This window comes from Tauraco erythrolophus, chromosome 4, assembly GCF_009769465.1.
Source record: "Tauraco erythrolophus isolate bTauEry1 chromosome 4, bTauEry1.pri, whole genome shotgun sequence".
Lineage (NCBI taxonomy): Eukaryota > Metazoa > Chordata > Aves > Musophagiformes > Musophagidae > Tauraco > Tauraco erythrolophus.
Genome location: NC_141468.1, coordinates 17,468,320 through 17,493,134, shown reverse-complemented (window position 1 = coordinate 17,493,134; position 24,815 = coordinate 17,468,320). Strand labels below are relative to the sequence as shown.

The 24,815-nt window shown below is 42.1% G+C and overlaps 1 protein-coding gene across 1 annotated transcript in view; it reads right to left on the bottom strand.

Moving 5' to 3' along the window:
* The window catches only part of ABCD2 (ATP binding cassette subfamily D member 2), a 48,728-nt gene that overhangs the window by 4,893 nt on the left and 19,020 nt on the right, over window positions 1-24,815 (bottom strand). The window contains exons 7-9 of the mRNA XM_086610254.1: window positions 9,497-9,642; window positions 1,919-2,003; window positions 1,127-1,252 (exon numbers count right to left, since the gene is read on the bottom strand). Coding sequence (XP_086466380.1) covers window positions 1,127-1,252; window positions 1,919-2,003; window positions 9,497-9,642 — 357 coding nt within the window. The remainder of the gene's footprint in view (window positions 1-1,126; window positions 1,253-1,918; window positions 2,004-9,496; window positions 9,643-24,815) is intronic.

The following is a 24,815-nucleotide window of genomic DNA, read 5'->3' as shown; positions in this document are numbered from 1 at the left end:
TCACCACCCTCGTACTGAAGAATTTCTTCCTAAAATCTAATCTAAATCTGTTCTCCTTCAACTTAAACCCATTTCCCCTTGTCCTATCAGTGGACACTCTTGTAAAAAGTCCCTCCCCAGCCTTCCTGTAAGTTCCCTTCAGGTATTGGAAGGCAGCTATTGGGTCCCCCTGAAGTCTTCTCTTTTCAAGGCTGAACAATCCCAGCTCCCACAACCTGTCCTCGTAGCAGATGTGTTCCAGCCCCTGGATCATCTTTGTGGCCCTCCTCTGAACATGCTCCAACAAATCTATGTCTATGTCTAGGAAGGAGGAATGCTGGGAAAATCGTTCTTTTTCAGAGAAGTAGACACCATTGCAGTTTCTCTTCTTTGTGGCAACAGACTGGTAATGGATTTTTTGTCATCGGTTTTAAAAAAGCAAACAATCTGGCAGTAGAGATCAAGGATTTCAGAACAAACAGTCTCTGCTAATGCCAGCTTACACTGTCTTGATCTCCTTTTGCCCTTTAAAGCATTTGGTTGTTTCATGTATTCAGTAACTACACTTATTTCATTTGAGGGACTCTTCCATACTTAGTACTCCCTCACTAGAATGATGTTTGTCAGAATTCAAATATTTATTTTTTCAATAGATAATCAAATTTTGAAAGCTCATGAACCCTGCAGATGAAGAACACAACTGAAGGAAAACAACAGATGTATTATCCCTGTGGAAGAACAAAGAGTAGGTTAACCACTTGCCATGTTTTCCATCTTCTCTCAAGCACTTGTAAACTTCCCCAGGACAGCTCATGTACCTTGTGACTTTTACAGAATATTCTGGTGATATCTGTTGTTGTGATGTGGTGGACTAACTAATTGCCTCTTAGATACACACATGTTGCTATTAATAGTTAACGACTGAAACACATTTTAAAAAAATAAGAGGGAGGAATAAATATGTATCAAAGAATGAAAAAAAAACAATGCTAAATGCATTTACATTACTATTATTGTAGACAAGTTATCTTAGAAAGTGCAGTAGATATTGATTGAACAGCTGTCCTAGTACAAAGAACAAAGGCCAGTCTACCGCCTGCCAGAAAGAGAAAAGCAAGGACCAGGATAAATCCCTGAACATACTTACCAAAGAGAAGGTCTGTGTGTTATAGAAAGCAGGGATATCCCAGCAGCTTTTGCAGCTTGGAATATCTTTCCTTCAACATCAATGCTTACAGCACTTGTGCATTCGTCCAGCAATGCATATTTTGGCCTTTCAAAAGCAGATAAAAAATGTTACTCTTCTATGTTTTGGACAGTATTCCCATGTAGGATGTTTAATTGAAAGAACAGCAGAAAGGAGAGAGGTATTTTTGCCAGGCAGCTGTCCCTCATCTACAGCTAGAAGCTGGCTAGTAACAACATAAAGCTTCCATGTATTATTCAAGTGCAGACCTGGCTTCCAGGAAAAATGGGTTTTATTTCCTGGTCCATCTGAGTACACAGTGATCTAACTTCTGTGTTCTAGTTTGACCTGGTATTGTTCCATCCTGTCATCAAGTCATGCAGTGACTAGTTACCTACGGCCAACTCAGAGTTTCTATCCACTGCTATGTATGGACTGCGCTGCCTGCGCAGTACTTGCCGTCTCCAATAGCCTCTGCAACAGCCCATCAGACTTCTGCAATATTTGTAGGACAGATGCAGCGAAGACGTTTCTGCCTGAGATGTTAAAGAAAGGATCATCTGGAAAACGTTGCCCAAACTAAAAGCAGAGCTCATAGGGATAAACGACAGTCTGCGGTCCTATGCAGACGTCTAGCAGAACTGCATATTGCATGGAGATAATAGTCTACTACTGCTCAAACTATTACACCAAACCTTCAAAACTTTTCCTCATTTTCAGATGCTACTTAAAAAAACAGATCGAAATGCTTACTTATGGTAAAACATCCGAGCCATGCCCATCCTTTGTTTTTCTCCTCCTGATAAGACATCTTTCCAATCCATGATGGCATCCCAGCCTTTTAAAAAAATGCAGACAAAATATGTCAGGACAAAGTAAACTTATGAAGGAAATGCATCTTTACTTGCAACATCTCTGCAATCTGCAATCCAAAAATCATACAGAGCATTTCCATTGCAGAAGAGACTCAGGATTCTGGATCACATCTTCAGAAATACCTCATGCCTTTCCACTGGCACTCAATTGGAAAAATGTTCTGAATATCATGTCAATTTTGAAAGTGAAATTTCACCTCCATGGTCATGCAGGTATTGTCAAAAAACTTTACTTACCATCTCTTTGAAAAAAACATCTTTTACTCGTGTATAACTAATCATTTTTTCCCATTATGTTTGTTTTATAGAACGATTTGCTATTCCTTCTCGAAAGATGTGAGTGGAAATTTAAAAACAAACTCAGAGAAATAAAGTGTAAAAACCATGAAGAGCAGTGCTGGACTCCACTCACTACTGTGGGCAAAGAGTAACTGTCAGCAGACTCAAGAGAGCCACAGACGCAGACCCAGGGACGCATTCTGTGTGCACAGACAACCAGCTGTCACCCGGAACTGCACGCAGACACGAGGATTCTCCACACAAACTTCCCGCTACCTTGTATTTAGAAATGACCGACAACACTGGGTATCCTTGTTTAATATTCTGCATGGCCTCTGCCTGCTTTTCTCCTTCATCACTTTCAGATACACGCAACAGGAGCGTGATGCATATCATCTGCAATCTTACAGCAGACCGGAGTCTCTGTGAGTACTCTGGCACGACTCATTCCTACTAAAGAAAAATTTCAAATAAATACTGAAAACAAGTTTTCAGTCAATCAATCCAGGTGGATAGAGTAGCAAAACAGATGAGTTTTGAAAAGGGAGAGTGTGGATGCAGAGAAAATCTGATAAGGCATTTGTCTTAACAGATCATCTATTCACGAGAGAGGCAGCTGGAGAGGGGCCAAGCGAGGAAGAGAACATTTTTCCGAAATCAGCCCAGAAGCACTGTAACTAAAAAATTAAATGACATGACCAAAAACCCTTTTCTGCCACTGCGCAACTGAAAATAAACATTTGCCAGGTAAGACCATAAACAAGGTCAAGCAAGCAGGGTGGGCTGTGTAATTTCTGATACCTGACGGAAGGTGAGACAAGTGGAGCTTGTGAAGGTGCAGGAGGCCGGGCAGTGCTCTGCCCGTGCTTGGTGCTACACCAGGGCTTGGTAGGTCTGAATGAAACCTCACTGAAGCATCTGGTGAGAGGCTGTGTGACTGAAAACAGGAACTGATAATGCTAGAGACTGAATTCCAAGAATTTTCTCTAGATAAAATTGTAAAATATAATGGCATGATTTTTAAATATATGTGTACATAGGTCGATTTAAAAAGCAGGCATGCAGACATTAGAAATCCATCACCTTTACCGATCCTATTGTTTTTCCTTAGTTTCCTTCCCTTCTTGTTTAAGGATCCCAGTGGGCACTCCCCCAGGGGCACCTACAGTGCTTTCTGTCAGCAGGCTCCCAGCAAAGACGGAGTTGTGTAATGATTAACTGGATCACCATTTGGATGAACTCTGATAAAGGGAACAGATACACAGAGGCTGCTGCTGCTGAGCAGTCCCAGTGCAGCGACCACACAGAGAGACGGAGTGCTGTTTCACCACCAAAGACGCTTCCAAAGATGACTGTAAAACACGTGGAGCTCTCCTTCTTGGCAAAAGGTGCTAGGGGCAAGGGATGGGAATGGTCCTTCAGGAAAGGCATAAAATCAACGACATTTCTGAAGAAAACGTTCAGGCTACTGCTGATATTCTGTTATTTTTAAGCTGAGAGTATTGATGAGCTCCAGGGATGTGTTGTGATGGGCGATCTGGATCCGAGCTGGAGTGCGGGTGGGTGTGCGTGTGTGCACACGTGCCTAGGGAAGCAGTGCCTCCCTTCATACTGTTTCTTCCGGATCAGCTGTTTATAAAGACTTAGTAAAAGACAGAAAGGGAATGACGTTCAAGAAGAAGCATTACTCTGTCAGCAAAATCATTCTATTATTTCCCCTAAATGTGTAAGATTTAGCCTCCATTTACCAACACACAATGGTCACCTCTGTGGTCACTTGAACTAAGGTTCTAACTGAATATGAGAAGTGTGCCTTGCCTCCTTCTGCCTAGCTCCCTCCCTCAACTATCCTATTTGCCACCTGGAATGTCTCAAACAATAGATAAGGAAGGATCTGTTTTAATATCATCCCTTTCAACAATTATTTTCTAATGTCTGAACAATTTCCTCTGAACACTTAGGCATTGTAACTCACAATAAACTGACTCCCTATTGTGCATTAATAATAAGGCACCTATTTGTTTCTCTTTTCTTCCTGCTGACATGGCACAGGTCAGCAAAGGTCATTAGTTTTCTGAAAATATCAGCCAAGTCAGTGGCTTACGTCACCCATAGCTACAACACTTTACAAATAAAGAAGTGAAACGGCTTGTCCATGAATGCAGAAGAAATTAAATTGCTTGTCCATGAACACAGCACAAATCTCCCAGTAGGTCCTGGCTTTTGGAGTCCAAATTCTTTGCCCACCTCCTGGTTACATGCAGCCTTTGATTGCATACGGTATGATGTAGATGTGATGAACAGTGGATGTCACAGAAATGCCTTTTGCAACCAGTAACACCAAGAGCACGTGCAATGTGCTGGGGCAGAGTAACAGCAGAAGGAATACACACAGCTGTCAGCAGAAACTAGTGATAGCCGCGTGACAGCAGCATTTCATTTTCTTGCGTGGCTTCTTTCCTCATTCCTTTTACCTCAATTTTCTGAAGGAAAAAGCAAGCTAAATTTGACAACAAAAAAAAAGAGTTAAATCTGGGGTCTGCAATGCTGTGTATCCTTCATCCTTGTGAATCCTCACACTTACACGCAAGACAGAGCTGCTGCAAAAAGATATGCATAAAAGTTCCTTTTCCAGATCTAATCTACCTTCTAATGCACCTCATCAGACATGGACTGGAGCGTTAGAGCTTCATGGCAGAAGAAAGGCTACCACAGCTAACTACAGCTTGGTGAGATTTTGAACGTGGAGGCCTCTTGCACAGCGTGTGTCCCCAGGCAGCTGTCAAAATGGAAGAGAGCCCGGGTGCTGTGCAGGATGAATATGCAAGGACAGTCCTTAGCTGAGGAAGGAACAAAGAGACCATCAATCGCGTGAGCCCCAGCTCAGCATGACACTGCAGGGATTTGTGTCTCTGGATTTCAGAGCCACTGGAAAAGCCGGCAGAGCACTCCAGAGTTCCTGCTGGTACCAGTAACAAAAGCAAATCCAGGGCTAAAATGATCAGCTGAACAAATCTCAGAGAGAGGAAATGTGCTTGTCTGTGTGTTTATACGTGGCTTAGCACAAAGGTTCCCTGGACAAGACCCAAAGATATGACAAATGTGCAAAATAATGAGGAATAATTATAATGTGGGGTGCTGAGAAACCATAAACAGGTTGAACTTGTTCAGTAACGCCATCAGCCCTAACCCGACGGGCTGGGTCACGCACTCAGCATGCTGCCACACGCACTCATGGCTCCTCGTGTGACGGGCAATCTGCAGCCAAGGGCTGCAGCACGACTGACACCTGCTAAATATACACCGATTTTCAAAACAGGTCAAAAAGGAACCACTTTATGTGCATCTACTGCACATCTCCATGCTGTTACTCATGATTTCTGGACATGCCTTTTCACCACCCATGCTGAATATAACCTTCTTTGCTACCCTCATTTTGTATGTCGTTATTGCTCTGGTAGAGCTGGTGACTTTGCAGGTGTTGATGGGGGCACCTTAGTGATAAAATAAAGGTAAGCAACAAAATGGCATCCCTCTAACACCCAACAGGTGAGAAAAACATTGGTGTGGGCCTCAGTGGGAAGGAAATTCTGGCCCTAGCAGCAAGGGGGGCTACTGACAACAGCAACTGCACTAGGTTCTTCTAGGGCTTGGGCTCAGGGACATCAGGAATGGTGGTGGTGGGGAGGGGATTGGTGTTTCCATGGTTTGGTGGTTTTGACATATTCTGTTGCTACCAACTGAAAAAAGTTTCGTGAGGGTAACACAGAAGCTAAGTCCCAAACTGGGGTACTTATTCTTGTAACCGTTCTATTTACTTCTAACTGGGTCAAACATTATTGCTAGGAAAAGAGAGGAACTTCTGCTGCTGGCAGCAACAAGAACAACGTCAGGCTTTTGTTGGCTACTTTACACTTGGAATCCAATGACCCTTGTACTGATGCAATGTGGAAGTAATTCAGCTAAAGACAATAAAGTTATGCCAGGACAAATAAATTGAGTCAGAGTTGCGCACTTCTGGCTCCATCTGGCTTTTTCATAATTGCCCACAGGGAGCAGAACACAAAACTGCAAAGCATCATATTATACATGCATGACATCTGTGGTCAATTAAAACACAACCAGGTCATGCCCTAAGGAGCTGGCTGTCCGGTAGAGGCTTAATACTGCAGGGGATAGGTGAAAGGGGACGAGACGGAGGGAAGGCTCTGAACGAGAAGAGGATCATAGAATGAATCATAGAATCATAGAATGGTTAGGGTTGGAAGGGACCTTAAAGATCATCTAGTTCCTACCCCCCTGCCATCGGCAGGGAAACCCTCCACTACACCAGGTTGCCCAAAGCCTCGTCCAACCTGGCCTTGAACACTGCCAGGGATAGGGCATCCACAACTTCTCTGGGCAACCTGTTCCACTGCCTCACCACTCTCAGAGTGAAAAATTTCTTTCTTGTATCTAACCTAAATCTGCCCTCTACAGATCTACAGGAAAAAAATATTGAAGAATTATATTAGATTTCTATAACTTAATGATTGACAGATAGCTTAGAAAAGTTTATGGAAACGATTCAAAATAGGACGGACATATCCTAACTAAAAATGGTTTCTTTGATTTTTTTTTTCAGATGTAGTATATTTTCAAAAAGTGCATATAATGTATAAATAGAAACCTGATGGGAATATTTCAGCAAAACTTTTTTCTATTGGAAAATATCAGTGTTTGTCAACCATCAAAGCCATTTGCAAAATGGAAAAAGATGGTTTAGGGCAAATCCCTTGTCCTACAAGCTTTATAGGGGATTTTTCATTATTTTGTGAATAAAAAATTTAAATTTTTAATAGGAATAATTTTAGTTTAAAAATCTGATTTTAATCAAAATAATAAAATAAAAATTGGAATTAAAAATAATTCCGTTATGTATAAACAAAAAATTCAACTGTTCACTTTCAATAAATATTTCTCTGGCTTGCTGGTTCAAAAAACCAGAATATGAGTCTTTGTCCCAGACTAGGGGAGCTCTAAAGAATATGTAAGCATATGAAATCCATGTTACGTGTCAAATCATATGTCATGGATTTCCTCTCTGCTCCTACCTTGGAGCACTTGTCTCCTGCAAATGCCCAAGGAGAAAAGGGAACAAGTAAGTGTATTATGGTCCTAAAAACCTCCTGGTATGCAGTAATCTCTCCCCCTGTTTTCCGGCTTTGCCCACTTCTGTCATTTTAGATTGCAAAGCCCATAAGACACTTTTTTTAAACATTTGTGTAGACAAGTGTGCCCTTATCCTGAGTGGAGTTTCAATGCAGCACCGCTGAACATTAACAGTGTCCTCTAGACCTTTTTATAGGTTGTGTGTGTCCTGCATGCACAGTCAGACAGGCAGAAGAGCAAGAACGGGGTGAGCAATAAATACTTTCTTTGGCACAGAAAGTAGAGCAAGCTTGATCCAAACCTGGTGTTTCAGTTTGGCAATAGAGCACACTGACCCCAGCCAACGGCATCTCGTATGTGGAGCACAGTAACTGCCCCATCATCATAACACGCTCCAGCTGCAGGGTTATAAACCACAACGATGTGCATTCAGAGACCACTGGGATATGGTTTTGACCGCTGATGGTCATGTGTTGCTCAGTACAAGTATCAGCAGGTTATGAATGCACACTCCACAGTGGCTTCTTGCCACTGACAATTTAACTGATCCTCCTTTTCTAGCTCCCCATTCCAACACATCTGCTTGTTCTTCCGCAATCTGGGCACTTCATTTAGTGAAGTGACTCAGGAATACTAACAGGAATAATTATAATGTCAGTGTAGGGAGTAGAGGCCTTCTCTGCAATTATTTCGGTCACTGAGTTTAGCTCTCTGCCCACTTTTTCAATCCTTGTGTCATTGTATCAGATCTGAATCATAACGTGAATCAGAATGATGGCAGATTCTTATTTTCTATTGCAACTTGAAGGCCAACAGTTATTATTACATTCTTAACAAAGAAGCATTAACCCATGGAAAGATAAGAGTCTATCAACAGGATTGTGAGGTGGAGAAGTATCTGTAGGCATACAATTGCTGCTGTAAACCACCACTGCTCCCCACTCTAAAATGTGCAGAAAAGACACCAGATGAGTGCCCATGCAGACTTCAAAAAGAAAATACACCTTCTTCCTTTTGAACAGAGCAAGAGGCTGCCATCCAGGAGTGGGAATTTAGATGTTGCCTTGGGATTCCCAATGGCTGAGACATTACTTTCCGATGTCAGAATGATCCTGAGAGGTGCCAAGCTCACACATTACAAGGCAATGCACCCAAAGTACCCTCTCAAAAAGGAGCACTGACAGCTGGCAGAGAGAAGCAGGGTACATCCAGCACTCCCGACGTCAGGTCCTTGGAGGGGATTGAAGATCCTCCTTCTTCTCTCTAACTGTTACCAATTTTGTCCTCTGTCTGTTTTTAAAGCATAATGATGGGGAGGAAATTCAAACTAGAGATTAGTGGCTGGTGGGAACAAAAGGATGAAAGTTATTGCTGTGCTTGGGAGAAAAGGCATGAAATGCTCCAGTTCCTTAGACACAAGAGAAGCCTTTAGCATCTTGATACTTACTGTGCCAATGTATCTGCACTGTTCCCTACTCTTAGGACAAACAACACTGAGAACACACGGCAACTTAAACAGCAAGTGGTAGACGGCAACACTCTACTGCCAGCCAGCATTATTTGGTTATTAACTTGTTCACCCTGGTGTTGTGGTATTAGACACTCCTTCCCGTGGCATATAGTCCTGCTGATCCCACAAACCAGGGAGGTGAAAGCAGACCTGACTCTCCTTTCGTTCATATGCTTTCGAGTTGATGTACTCAGTGACATCACAAGGTTTTAAGACAGATTACATTGTCTAAGAAAATGAAGGAAGGTCGTCGATCTCGCACTACCATGAAAAGACTGGCCATTACAAGAGAACGAGGATGTTTGGCTTAGGCATGGATTTACTGAGGAGGAGAGGAGCACTTAGTCTTCTCCCTCCGTTAGCATCAGGAGCAACAACCACGTGGTTTTGCAGCTCCCACAACCACAAAAGGTCTGGATCCAGTTTTGCCAGTTCAGTCAATAAAGGTCAGTCACACTAAGACACACACGGCAGGAAAAGATTTTGTAAAGCTTTTTACAAAAATATGCAATTTACCTCCTTCTCTTTGAACTATGTGGTACAGGTGAACTGTATGCAGGATACACTCCAGATCTTGATCTTGGTAGCCTTTCTCGTGCATGTCATCCACTGAGTCTGGATAGATGACTTGATCACGTAGCGTTCCAATGGACATGTAGGGCCTGAGAAAGAATACGGAGAAACCGGTTATCTGGGGCTGGCTCCAAGCGAGCGCATCTCGCTGATGCTCTATGAGCAGAGCATAATGCTTTAAACACCACGTTGCTAAAACTGGATTTATCTGTGGGTGCATTGTGGGTGAATGTTTTTCTAAACTTACCCTAGGGACAATGTATTGTTTCCATAACAGCTGATTACAGCATAGCAACAGGGGTAGTATTAGCATGAAAACAAAATGACAGATCAGGCAGAAGAAACACCCACTTCATAGCCCATTCTGAATGTTTTCACTTGGAATCTGGGAAACTATGCTATATTCAAGGTTTGGTACACTTAAGAGTTCTAGAAATTGGATTAAACATTTGCATGTTAAAAGGGAATCATAAGAAAAACTTTGCAGCTCAAACTAGGAAAGACTTCCGCGGTGCAGCAGGAGACACCCAAGTCAGGCAGGAGAGCAGTGCACACCTCCTTTGCACACTGCTATTCTGGACTGCAGAACTGGGACCAGGAGTAACTTAGCTGGCTCTAGAAGCCAGTGTAACTCTTCCGAATTGCAAAAAAGCATAATTAGAGAAGCTGATCAGCTTAAACCTCCCAGCACCAGCCTCTCTTTGCCAAACACAAGGCTGAGCTGTATGTGCAGCAGCTTCTGAATCACCACGTTCCCAGACCAGGCAATACCATCCATCTTACTAAAACAAGCTGTCTCCATTTTGGAGCCAGAGCCCTCAACCACAGCCATGTCTCTGGAATGGCTATAGACAGCTTCCACAATGTTATGAGCTGTGCCTAGCCTCTAGTACAGCCCAGGCCCCCAAAATTCTCCTAGTATCTAAACAAACTCAGCTCAAAGAACAGTTTTACAGCTCTCTAAAAGATATCAGGCCATTCAAGTTAGGAGAGCAAAGGCAACCTAACACATATCTATTTGGCCATCTCTTTTGCTGCTCTTGTTCTACGGATGTCTTGTGAAGGACAAACATCCATCCTGTCCCACAGACACTGCTGATAGCTTCTGGAAGCTGAAAACACCCCAGGAATATTTGTGAGATTTTGAGTTTGGAGGGGAAGGCCAGAGCCAAAGAACAGTTGGGCTCCAGACTCTGTCCTGCTTTCTGTGCCAAGAGTTAACACTAACTCCCTCTGGGTTCATCTGCCAAAACAATACCAGTCTTATTAAAGCCAGGGGATGATGACAGAGAGAAGCAGTTAAAATTGGACCAGCGATGAGGACGATTTCCAGGCAGCTTGCCTTTGCCACAGAGTACTGCTTCCAACAACTTCACAGTGCGTTGACGAGGGGTCAGTTTTTTTCCCTGAGAGGTTCTGGATCTGTGAGGTGGGAAGGTTTCAGCCACGCAGAGGCTTTCCCTGGCAGAGCTGTGTAATACCTCAGCAGATTTCTTCCCTTCCCTTGGAGGTGTCTCTGCAGAAGGGGTGGATCTACCCATTGTTATTCTGAGAATCCCTAAAACACACCACAGAGTAATTGAAAGGAATTCACAATGTAACAGATGTGGAATCACAGAACTAAAGCTGCAACAACTGAAAGTCACATTCGAGCTGGCATCAGCTGCATTGGTGTTAGTGCTGCAGACATCTATGGCAAACTGTCTGTACCTGCCTGTAGTTAAACTATTTTCACCACCAGCTGGGTGAGGGTGGGAAGGGCAGGGGATCTGAACTGCTCACAAATATTTGGTCATCTCCCTGCTGTGGGTAGGCACCCAGATGGAGCAAATCCAGAACCACAAGTCAAATACAAGCATTGCTGCTCCTCTTTGCTCATTGTTGTGCTTTCTGCTTACTGTGGGAAGAGTGCCGCTCCAGGCTGCTGCATCAACGCTCACATCAAGTGCAGCGAACCATTTACATTAACAGGGATATTGCAAAATCCCAACTCTAAACATTATGTAACTTCATGAAGTAATGATATATTACATTTCCGTAGTGCTCTCCATCTAAAATCCCAAAAGACTTGACTTCTTGCGTAGGTAGAAATCATTTCACTCGCTCCAGACTGCTGCCATCTCTGGGACAGAACTCCACCTGCACTCAGCAAAGTTGAGATCAGGTTGTGCATTAGACTATGTAATTTAGGTGAAGCTGCAGGTAAGGACAAGGACAGAGTTACCTATTGTATAATTTGTCTGGGCTTTAATACGGTACTCTTGTGAAGTATGATCCTGTAATGACTAGCAGCTCTGAGATTTAACCTACAGCACAACCAGGAAGGCAATGCTCAAAAGCACTGCACCAGGACACTTGCTGCCATGCTGTTTACTGAGTCACCAGCACCGCTTCCTGGTACAACTGCATTTTCCTTGTGGCCTCCCATCTAAACACACCAGTACTACCAAGTACGCCTCTCCCCACCCAGTCTGTAAAAATGAAAGAAAAGCCCAGTCTGCAATGGAATAGCAAATCCCATCCATTACTAATTAGCAGAGAGGAAGAATGGCTTGTGGTTATGGATCTGTCCCGGGAGGTGGGACCTCCATCTATATCCGCTTCCTCTGTCCTATAGGGAGCCACTCACGTCCTTCAGAGGACACTTTATCTTGCTTGGCATGAGATGTCTCATTTGGTGCTCCAACTCTTGACAATAGAGAGGTATCTCTATGATTGATTTATCCCATTTATTTTAGGGTAAGGATGGATTGCCTCCTGGGAGTGTCTTCTCCCTCAATAAGGAATGGAGCCCAGACAACTAACTTTGATAACTAACTTCTAAAGTGTTAAAGCCAGTTGAGATCTCATCTAACCCATATTCTCATAATCTCATACTAAACCAGACTTCCCTATCTGTAACTTGAAGACAATAACCTCCTTACCTACCATGAATGTCACAAAGTCAAACACACTAAAACCTGTTAAACATTAGATGTTATTGTAATTGAGGTTACATGCGTGTGATAGCTAGACATGAAGTAGTAAGAAGCATGGAAAACTGGATTCCGCAACAGTTACATTTTGGCTTTGCCAGTAAGCTCCTTGTTAAAATACTGCTTTCATTAAATTTTTAGCAGTTCAAACAACAAAACCAGTCTTTTTGTCTCAAAATAATACTTGAGTTTAACTGGACATAATTGATTTCTGATGGAGTTTTTCCTTTCCTCCAGAGTGTCTGGGTTCCAGTCTCGAAGAAAGCACTCTTACAGACTCTGAAAGCAACTCCTCTGCTGCGCACAGGTCATGTCTTTGATGATAATAGCTCTGCAATTGTTTTATTTCTTTCTCTGCTCTCTGAAGAGATTCCTACACTGTTTTTGAGTGTTTTGAGAGACAGGATTTAAGATCAGTAATCTTTTTTTAAAGCTCTAGTATAAAACCTCCAGAAAGCTAAAAAAACTTACTGATTCTTGCCTGGTTTTCTCGAATTTCAAGGCATTTATTGGAAGAGACACTTTCAGTTCTCATAAACTGATCTTTTTTGATGGTTTCATGGTTTTCTTGCATCACTATTTTCTGTTTGGTGCACTTAGCACTTCAATTTTCAGAGCTGTAACTTCATTCTGCTAGTAACAAGGCTTACGGCTTCCCCCTTCCAGTGCAGGCTTTAAAGAAAGATGATATCGAGACGTGCTGCAATCTGAAGCTTGTAGTATGGACAATTCCCCAGTGCCCTATTGACATATGACATTGTGTAAAATGTTGGCAAAATATTAGAGAAATCATATAAGGAGGAAGGGCAAGTGTCGCTGATGACATGGTCTCTTTATTGCGGTTAGCTTTGGGGAGGGAGAAGGGGGCAGGTGCTACAAAACATATTGGACTACATACCAGTCACTTGTCTTTCCAAACAGAGGACTTGCACGTTGGAGCTGTTAGGCTTAGAGGGAAGTATGATGCCAATTCAAAGGGACGGTAGATTAACACTGCACACTGTAACCAGGCAGTACTAACATCTATTAATTCACTGATGTCTTGAGAAGCAGAGGGCTTCACTCTCTTGGGTAGCAAGTTAAGGAAGATGACTTGCTTAGATGTCAAGAAATTTCTGTTCCAAAATCAGACCAAGCCATATCCACTTGAAATGTTTACAAATACTTCTTGGATGTATTCAAAGGTGTTTTCATCTTTTATGCAAAATAAACTGTGCTGACAGAACTGATAACCTGTTCTAAAACCATATTATTTTAAAGAATTATACCAACTAATCAATATGCACTATGAGAGTCTATAAAGCAATCTGAATGGTCAGAGTCTTAATTATAAGTACCTTGGAATAAGAAAGGAACCAAAAATATATCTTAATAAGTGGTTGGCATCAGTAATTAAGGGATATTAGTTCAATGTAACTGCCCAAGGTACTGCTTCCAGGCACAGCCTGAAGCTCACCTCACCTTCCTTGGCACAGGCTGCGATTAACACTTCCTCTATGGAAGGTAAAGTCTGAAAACATGTGGCTTGTGATTCTGGAAGCCATCTGCATGCCTCTGATTGAGCAATCAGGACCTGACTTGCCATTTGCTGTCCCAGTGTGTTTGCAGTTGTTATGGCACTATTATTCTCACAGACATGCAAAGTTACACGAGAAAAGATTTATCTTCTAGAAAATTATGTGTAATGCAACTACAAACTCTTGACTGACCCATTGTCCTGGTTTCAGCTGGGACAGAGTCAGCTCTTCTTTTTAGCAGCTAGAAGAGCTCCATGTTTCGGTTTTAGTCTGAGACTTGCTCTGAGAAGAATGCTGACAGCGCACTGATGTTTGTAGCTGGCACTGAGGTCTCAAGGACTTTTCAGCTGCCGTGTTCTTGCCAGTGTGCAGGAGCACAATAGGACTGGGGGAGCATGGCCGGGATGGGGGGTCCACGACTCTCCTTATGATTTGTACTTAGACTTAGGATTGAGGGCCAAATTGGCCAATTAGTATTCCATATCATGCAGCATCATGTCCAGTATAAAAGTGAGGGACAGCCAGAAAAAAGGGCCTTTGCTCTTCCGGGACTCTCACTTTCGGACTCTTGGAGTATGCTCTCTCTTTCTCTCATTGTCTATTTTTGGGCCTCTTGCTCGTCCAGGATTGTGGTGTCGGGACTTATCTGTTTCAGGATCGTTAGTCCCGGACAGGACGGGCCTTGGTTAAGGGGTGGTGAGCAATTACACCGTGCATCACTTGTTTGTATATATATTACTATCATTGTACATGTATATATTCATATATTAGTACTAGCAGTATTAAATTGTTCTTATCTCAACCCACGAGTCTTTTTCTCTTTTCCCCTTTAATTCTCTTCCCCATCCCCTGGTGATGGGGGAGGGTGAGCAAGTGGCTGTGTGGAGTTTAGTTGCTGGCCAGGCTAAAGTATGACAGCCATCTTTTAAGTTTCTGTGTCTGGCTGACAAGATGCCTCTCTCAATATCCAAGTAGGATAGAGAAAGGGGAACACTAAACCTGGGATTCTCCATTTCAGATAAATGGCAGCTCGGATTTTCAAAGAGGATTGGCGTGGTTTCAGAGTGCAAACCAGAGTGCTTGCTTTGACATCTAAAATAAATGTGTTCCAAATTTAGGCACCTCTATTCAAGACGATACTGGAGCCCAAGCTCCAGCCAAGGAGATATCTTCCTAGGAAACTTGGAAGATCTTAAGGAATTGGTGCTTGCACTGAAGAATCTCCAGTCCAGAAAGCTAAGGACACAGCTCACTTCTGCAGATGTGCCCAACTGCTGTCTAATTCCCCAGAAGGTCCAGTACAGCACGGAATATGAAAGCAAGAGTTTTAAGTCCAGCACAAAACATTGTAGCTACTAGAGATGCAAGATGAGGAAATGTATGACAAGCTAATGGTTAGCAAATTCAGGCTAAGTTCTTAGCTTGCAGGGTATCAGATTCCCATTTTTCTAGGCTAGCATCCAGGCTGAAAAGGAGTCAAAGGGAGGGCACCTACTAATCTTCCCACTGAAGCAGGGAAACTGCTGCTAAGAGGCAGGAATCATGTGTCTGAAGAGAGTTATTGGAAAGAGCCTAATCATATACTATACCAGTCAGAGTTCTTAACTGGAAGGAGGGAGACTTTAGTACCAATCCTTGTGCCACATATTATTTATATTATTCCTTTTTTTCCCCAATGCTCTTCAATATAAAATGCACTAACTATCCTAATCCTTCAGTAGCATTGTAAAAACATATTAAAGGGGGTTCTGATCTTATTTAGGTGCCTGCTCTCAGGAGGGGACTTGTTATAGATAAAGAGGTTTAACGTTTAGCTCTCAGTTTAGCACCTAAACTTCAGTAAGAAGCAGGACTTAACATTTATCTGTAGAGATTCCTATGGATTAACTCTAGGTGGCTCCCTTTACCTACCACACCAATTTTTTGGATCATTTTCCAAAAGCCCTAAATCTCTGCCGACTATCTAGGGAATCCACCTATATTTAGAACTTTCCATCACCTTGCTGGCGCTAAGATCCTAATTTTTAGGCGCTGTAATACCTCAGCTGGAATTACCTCAGCAGAACTCCAGCTTTTGCCATGCTCCCGATTTAGGTCAATATTATAAACTTCACGGTTTTCAACAGCAGCAAAGCTTGATCAATAGTGACGCACAAGAAATGCCAGCCTCCACTAACTAAAGTGGTCTGGATTCCTAACAGTTTTTTGATTACATTAATAAAATAAAGAGCAAAAAGGTACTGATGGCACCACCACTACGACTTTGAAAAAATAAAATATCTTGAATGAACGTGAATTTAGTTCTTTTTAAATAATGTTGTATCCACTACTCTTACACCAAAGAGTTAAAAAATAACTAATATAATATTTAGCAAAATGTTAAAAAAGCAACAGGCTCAGTTTAATGCACAGTATCTAGTTCAAGGGATTTTACGGCCAGCTAAAGTTTCAGCAACCCTTCTAAAGATATAAATAATTGAGCTCTCTTTAAAATACCCTACACTGAACTCTCCTCTCCACTCGCACAGAATTAGCCATGAACATCCTCTAAATATTTCAGATAGATCAGTTACCAGAGTGGAATGTAATCAGCTTATAGCCATTAACATAGTTAACAGGAAATGAAATGCGCAGTATGAAAGGCTGAATTCTCAATGCATATAATTAGAATCTGATATCAAAGGCTGAAAAAAATCACACTAATCACTCTGTGGCTTTCTTTGCAAAGAAGCTATACACATCTCTGCAAGAAAATAATCTGGGAGGAAATAATAACCAGAAAGGTAAAAGAAGCCTTTCATTTAAAGCACTATTCATGCTCAGCTATCATCGTATCTCATGATTTACTTACTCACCATTACCAAAACCACTTAAAATATAACTAGAACTGGTCAGATGGCATAAAAGTTTAAGGCTAACAATTGACAAAACTATCCAGTTCAGTATATTTGTATCTTGTGGTAGGCAGAGACAACAGAAAGAACACAAGAACACATGTATAATTAAAAACAAATCCCAGACAATTTCTACAAAATGCGACCAGCTAATACAATCTGAAATAATTACACCTCCTGCAATGAATCAAATCAACCAGCCAGAAAAATGAAGGAAAAATACTCTTCTTAAACATCCAATTTTTGCAAGCCCAGTCTTTTCATACCTCTGGCAGTCCTGATGATAAAGGGATTATTTGGATGGATGATCAGGAAAATCAATGAATTGAAGAAAGAACAATGAGCTGTTCTGGACAAGAGTCCAGCCTGCCAGTCCCACCAGGCATACCCCAGCCTAATAGGTGCTTCTGATTTTTATCACAGCAACATAACACCATGAGCAAAGCTGCTTCCTTCTTTTAGAAAGATCCCAAATTATTCATGGTTTTGCAGATAAGAAGTGACAACTTACTTCACAGAGAAGAGGAAGTGTGGACAGTGAAGCCTCTAGAGCAGAGGTTGCTTTTGCTCTGGGTTTCTACAATGCTTAGTTGTCCATGGCATCATTTTTTTCCACGCACTGGGATATGAATATTCAAGTAATACTAGAGCAATAGTGTGTCTCCAGTGAAACACCCTGCCAACGAGCGAGAAGTCACCCACTGCACTGGCTTCCCTCTCTAACCCTCTGTGAAACACTGCATTACAAAGGGCAGAACATGACAGCGCAGAATACAAAGTCACACCACATATATGGATACCTGGAATGTTATTAGAGCCATTTCGTAAGCATTATAGGTCCTGAATTGTCCACAAGGGAGCTGTAGTAATCTCTTGAAGAAACTAAAATTGACAGGGTATAATTAATGCAAAACGTTAGGCAGATAAACAAGCTTGCAAGTTTTCCCTCTTGGGAAATATATGCTCCCATCTAAACTAGGCTAGTGCACACATGATCAACTGCAGAAAAAAACCCACCTGCTACATGCTCCCATGGGACCATGACATAACTAATGACTCAAAAACAAAGAACTGAAAACCCAGTGTTCTGGGGGCTACTCAGCATTATTTGCAGAGGAGACCCATCTCACCTAAAAGTTACTCATCTGAGTAGTAAGAGTCTGAGCTAGTCACCCCAGGCTCTCCTTGTAGTCAATGGAGTCCTCTAGTGAACTGGTACCTCCAGTAGGTCTCATGTATCTTAGGTGTTTGTCCTAGGACACAGGATGAACAGCTGCAGTGGTCTGAACTGGAAGGGTATTGTGTATTGAGGAGTTAGCAATCCACAGAACAGTCGACCTGAGCGAGCACGGCCTGTGCTACACTTTGCTGCACCGTGTTGGGCTGTGCTGCCACATAACTTGGCCTTCAGGCCTGTGCTGTGCTGCACTTATCACTTGGCTGCAGGATAAACGTTGCCAACTAATTGTAACGGAGGAGCCTGCAAGCAGTTCCTACTTGGCACCATCAATTACATCACCTGTGTGTCCTTGCCTTTATCTTGAAGTGAAGCAGCACGTTCTCGTGCTAACACCCTTTTGTTTGACAGTAGAAATGATAAATGGAATTGTTAACTTCTAGGAAAATCCTACCAGAGTGCTAAAGACCATAATGCCAATGAACCTTAGCACAGATGGGATCAAATGCAGCATGCCATGCTGTGACTAGAGGTCTGTGAAATGCTGGGTTCCTAGCAGCTGATGGGACGTAAGCGCCGCAAAGATCATGAAGAGACTGGACCATCTCTCCTATGAGGAAAGGCTGAGAGAGCTGGGACCGTTCAACCTAGAGAAGAGAAGACTCAAGGGGATCTTATCAACGTATATAAATATCTGAAGGGATTGTGCAAAGAACATGGAGTCAGGCTCTTCAGTGGTGCCTAGTGACAGGACCAGAGGCAACAGCCACAAACTGAAACAGGAAACACCATCTGAGAATCAAGAAACAATTTTTCACTGTGAGGGTGATCAAGTACTGGAACAAGTTGCCCAGAGAGGCTGCAGAGTCTCAATCCTTGGAGATACTCAAAAGCCATCTGGTCATGGTCCTTGGCAAACAGCTTTAGGTGGCCCGGCCTGAGCAAAGGGGTTGGACCAGATGACCTCCAGAGGTCCCTTCTAACCTCAACCATTATATGATTGTGTGATTATCTATGCTATCAACTTATTCCTTATCTCTAATAAAAGGAATTTTAATTAATGCATTACAGGATTTGAATACCTTTCTTACTGGCATCATCAATGAACACTTTCGTTGGTGCATTGCAACAGTGAATCACCCTCTGGAGGTAGACAGTTCACTCATTATAAAGCTCCCACAAGGATGTCTAACTTTTAGCTGTCTAAGTGAACACAGACAAATTCTACCTTTGGTGTGTGAGTTGACAGTTTATTGCTTTAACTTGCTGGAGGTGGGGGTTGAACACTTGTATGAAAAAATGGCTAATAGTCTTCTTTCTGGAAGGTGGGGTGTTACTAGTGAATAATGCATTGTCTTCAAGAAATGCAGAATAGAATCACTGTGCTGAATAAAACCTACATCTACCTTGGAAACCACAGTGAGCTGGTGGAAGGAGACAGGGTGAGATCCTCAGGCTGCAGGTAGCCAAACATGGGACTAAACCCTAAGAAAGGTGTCTGAGTGAGCAGATCATGGAGAGGCTGGGAGAGGGCTGACGGTCCAGTTCACCTCGGAGCTAGGACACAGTTCTGGAGCCCAGGACACAGGGGCAGGCAAAAGGCAGAGCCTATAGTATACGGGAAGGACTATCGTCTTCTCCTCAAGGAGGAGGTGTTGGCTATGTCTACTGTGTGCATATTTAAAAGCATAGGGCACTGTAACGAGAGCTTCTGATTGAAAACTATAATAAGAAAGAGGAGAAAGGACTTCTCAGGGAACATGACACAGTTGTTATTAGAGCTTTCAGCTGTCCTCCCCTCGCAAAAGCCAGCATCCTTTCAGTCTTTTCATATTAAGCTTTTTATGTCAGGCAGGTTTTGTAGTTTATTTTTCCCAGTACTTCCCAGTGTTATGTAGCCAGATTGCTTCTCATAATTTGATACGCGTAATGCATTTGAAGCATGCTTTTTGACATTCCTAGGTAAAATATTACTGAAATAGTAAACACTCGCCATTCTGCTTATCTGTCAAAGATCCTTTGTTGCACAGTTGCAATGTAGGGCATTAAGCTGGAGGTAACTGCCCAAGCTGGACACCGTAATGGCCCTTCTCTGCAGAAACTAGGTCATGTAAATGCAACCACCAGATTACTCCTTCACACGCAAGTTTGTCCACATCACTGCTAAGTTACACAGCAATCTCAGTTAACCTGTAGATGAATTTGTTTCCCTGGAACTACTACGAAAACTAGATTTTAAAGGCAAGTGAGCTGTTTATTTCAGCAAAATGAACCCAGCACAGATTAAATAGATTGTCAGCTGCATTGCTGGTTGGATTCTATAAATACCAGCTACATACTCAGTTCTTATAATCTATTTAGTGGCTTCATATTTATAAAATGCTTGTCAAGTTTAACCTGACAATGTACTTGAGAAAAAATTCGAAGTCTATTTTTCCCAGATTTTTAATGAAGTTCCATGAACAGTCTGGCACATAGATGGATGCCTGAAAAGGCGGTGCAGGCAACGTGTAATTACTGGTACTGAATGAGGACTTTTTATATCCAAATTCTATCAAAAGACGCAAGTGGGGGGTGGAGGCATTGCAAGCTCATGCTGGCAAGAACATGGTGTCCAAAATATGTTATGAAACACAGAGCAGATGATTGCTAGAGAACCTAGTAGAAATATTCCTGCAACTGGGCATCCTCACACACAAAAACTAAGCTCTTCTGTAACGTTGAGGAAGACACCTCAAAAGAATGTAAATAGACTGAGTTCTGCATATTAGTGACACCCACTTTTGTGCGGGAGCCAAAACAAGATTTATGTGCTTAGTACTGAAGCAACATTGAAAATAGGAGGGATGCTGCTTTGGTTACCAGAACGGATTTCACCTTTTAGTTGCATACATATCACAGTATTTAAGCAGTCATGCAGCCGACAGCACTTTATACCTCTGTATCTGTGACTCAGTAGGAATGTAATGAGTTACTGAATGGATCTTAATCCTCTGAATGTTCCAGTTCTTGTATGGATCATAAATAAAAGAGACTTGGATTGCACCAAGTGACCACATTGTGCTTTAAGTAAGCCATCTCCATGAGTCTGGAGAATGAAGTCTCTCCATCCATCTATACAGAAGGTGGTAATAATAGTGCTTCAACTGAAAAGATCCCCAGTAGGTAAGAGATGATACTAAAATCTCTGTATCAAAGCAAGCCTGGACTTCCATGGAGATTCAAACTAGTCAACAAGGGTCTTCATTTGTGTCAAGTGTGGTACTGTCTTCTGTGCTTCAGACAACTGCCCATTAGGAAATGCGCTTGACTCCATATAAAGTAAAAGTTGAGTATGTCTCAAAACCACAACTCAGTTCCTCACCCGCTTTTAGTCTTATTGGTATCTCTCACAGCTACAGCTCACTTCAGACAGGCCTCCAGTCTGAAGGGATTGAGGGACCAAAACCCTAGACCGTACTGAAGTCCTTCACAAACATCAGTTCGGCTGCAGCCTTTAAGACCAGTGTTGGATTTATGTAAATACATTTTAAATCTAAACTAAACCCAAATGCAGCAAGCTGACTAAAGTCTTCAGTCTGGGATTTCTGCAACTCTGCCTAATAACAGGAAAGACTTGTAAGCTGTGCTTTAATTAGCTGACTCTGTGTCTGGCCAGTAAGGAAGCCACCTTGCATGGCTTGAGAGGGAGTAGCAGTTAATCCATAAAGCCATTTTCCACCTCTGACTATTAACGTAAGTGAATCTTGTTCACAATGTGCTTCCAAGAGGTACCGTCATTACTCGTGATCAGTCAGCACATAGACCTAATTAAAAACCATCGAACTTTACAGCTGTGAGTTAGCCTTCAGTGGAAACAGAGAGGTCTCCCAGTGATCCTGGCAGGCAAAGCTTCTGCTAACCTACAGTGCAGGAAGACAAGAACTTTTCTGTTCTAGATGAGACAAGACAGGACTTCTTTCCATCAGGAAGAAGTGCAAGCATTTCTATGTGAATCTCAGTAAGATGAAATGGGAAAAGCTGTGCCCTGGCTGAGAGGATAGCCTAACAGCTCGCTCAGATGCAAGGCCACCCGTTTAATGAACAGCAGGATACTGAGTCTTGACTTGATTCATTTCAAAAAAGAAAAAGGAAGATATAAAGTAGCAGCTGATTTGTTAAAGCAAACATATCAAAATAGTATGTGTAACTGAAGTATGTTATTATGTTACACTTTGTGTTAAGGTTATCTACCACAGACCTTCTTCCCATCTGTCAGATAAATGGTGAACTTTGGAAGTAAACATATTTAAAAGGAGCACCATGAACTTGATAACAATAAGTACGACAGATAGATGCAGTGTGCAAGGGAGTAGATATCTATGCAGCATGACATGAAGCGATGGCAAAGTACTGAAGGAACAAGTCAACGGGTGGTGTACTGTCAGCAAAACACTGAAGGGCAATGACAATCCCCAGTGCCGTGTTGGCATGTGCAGGCAGAGTACAGTTTAACTCCACCCGACCCTCACTTAAGAGATCGTACTTAAAGACACAGCAGTATGAGCTGATGAGAAATTAGGATGTGCAAAATATGACATAGCCCAGAGACATCCGAGCCAACCTAAACGAGCCGAGGCACCAGAACTCACGTAGGCGCGTTAGCACAACACTGCGTTTGGGTTGCTTCTCCAACAGACCGACGGCATGCTAACAAGAAAGTAGTCTCATACAGAAGAACCATATATATATATATATATACACACATACCACACATGCATATACTTCCATATGCAATATAGGGTACCTGAAAGTGAACACAACAATTTTGCAAAATTAAGTTGTCTAGGTAATCAGGAATTGTCTTAGGAAATAACTACATTTTAATGACAGTGGCCGCTATTTCCACCCTCCATGCTTAAGATAACATTTGAATCATGCTATAATCTTCAAAGTTTCATGTGCTTATAATGTCAAAATTACTTGTATCACTTCACTATTTATATCACTTAGAACCAAAATGTTCTTGCTTGGTTTCATCCACATGATAAACATTGTTGGACTACTTCAGGCAAATCACATCAGACATTTGGATTACTCAATAGAGCTAAAGAGAGGAAATAAATCTTCATAGCTGATGCAATTTTGTTTAGTAGCCATGGATATATTTAGAATACAGAAGGAAAAACGCCAGACAGGAAAAGACTTGTAAAGGAACCCCAGATAAACCATCAGAAATAGAGCAGACACATGCAAAATCAAACAGCTTTGAAAGGTCAGATAAACATTTAAACTGTTCATACTATCCTAGCATTGGTAAGAAGGCAGCAAGATATAGCTATATAAATCTTAAATGATGAAGAACAAACAACATTTGATACTAGTGGCTCTTTGGTTGCCTCTATTTTTGCATCTGACAAGCCTGGTGTTGAAGGAAAGACATATTAGAGATCTACTTGAATGAGCAAGAGAGAGGGAATACAGAATTGGACCGTCAACTGTGATCACTAAGTAAGTGGTCAGGATTGGTCTCCTACCAGAATAGCACACAGAATTACAGAGAAACTAAGCATTCTACTAGAGAAACATGCCCCTCTCACAAAAATATCCAAATTACAGTAGAAGCAAGCTGGAGAGAAAAAACAGTAATAATGGACCAAGAGAAAGAAATGCAGTGGATTAAGAACTACTTTGAGCTCTGCAAAAGTGAATCAGTGAATCAGTCCTCAAGAAAGACAGAAACAATGCTGACAGACATTTTAGGTATGTGCTGCGCTAGGAGGACTGGAGAGCCGTGATAGAATGTTATGGAACCAATGAGGACTGCATGACACATCCCTTGATGCAAATAAGACAGTAAGACACAGCAGGCTGAAAATGAAGAATAATTCATATCAATAACCCACTGGTGATTACAGCTTTACTGCAGCTTTACGGCACAGACACATTGAGGAATATTCCTGTGGTGTTGTCAAGGTAACCTGCAAGTACGTAGTTGTGCAATTCTGCTGGCACTTACATCAAACAAGGGAGAACGAAGGAAATGAGAGCCAACATGCACAGAATCTGTTGCCTTACAACTGAAAAAGCTGAGACTTTTAGTAAGAGAGCAAGAAGAGCTGGAGTAAATGCTAGGAGAAAGTATACACTAGAGCTCACTAATTCCACAGGGATGGGTTCTCTTCCGTGTTTAAGACCAACAGAGTAGGAACAGGGCACAGTCTGGAGAAATCAGGCTACCTTCAGATACACTGCTGATATACTATGAAAGAATTGACTGCCTCATGAATTCCCTAAGCTCTACATACACATCTTGTGGTCATATCTTTAGCATTGGTACTCATGCTACTCACTACATATTATTGTCAATTATTTATAATTTAAAATTATGTTTCTCAAATATGATTTGAATCATGATTCCTTACCAACTAGAGCACCCACAAGCATTTAGTTTTTCATTCATGCTACCTTCTTGACCAGTTAATTAAAAGAGGAATGCAAAGAGGTGGTTAACACAAATGAATTTTACTTTGCAAAAGAAGGACAGGGAAGTGGAAGAAGGGGTAAAAGCACTGTCCGTTACTGAGGCTTCAATGAGATGTGACAACTTGTTGAGCTGTGACCAGCTCCTAGCACTGACCCATCCTTGCAAACAAGCTGCTTTTGGCACCAGTATGATGCCAGACTGTTTAAAGCCTCTTAAAGCCTCCCTCTCTTCGG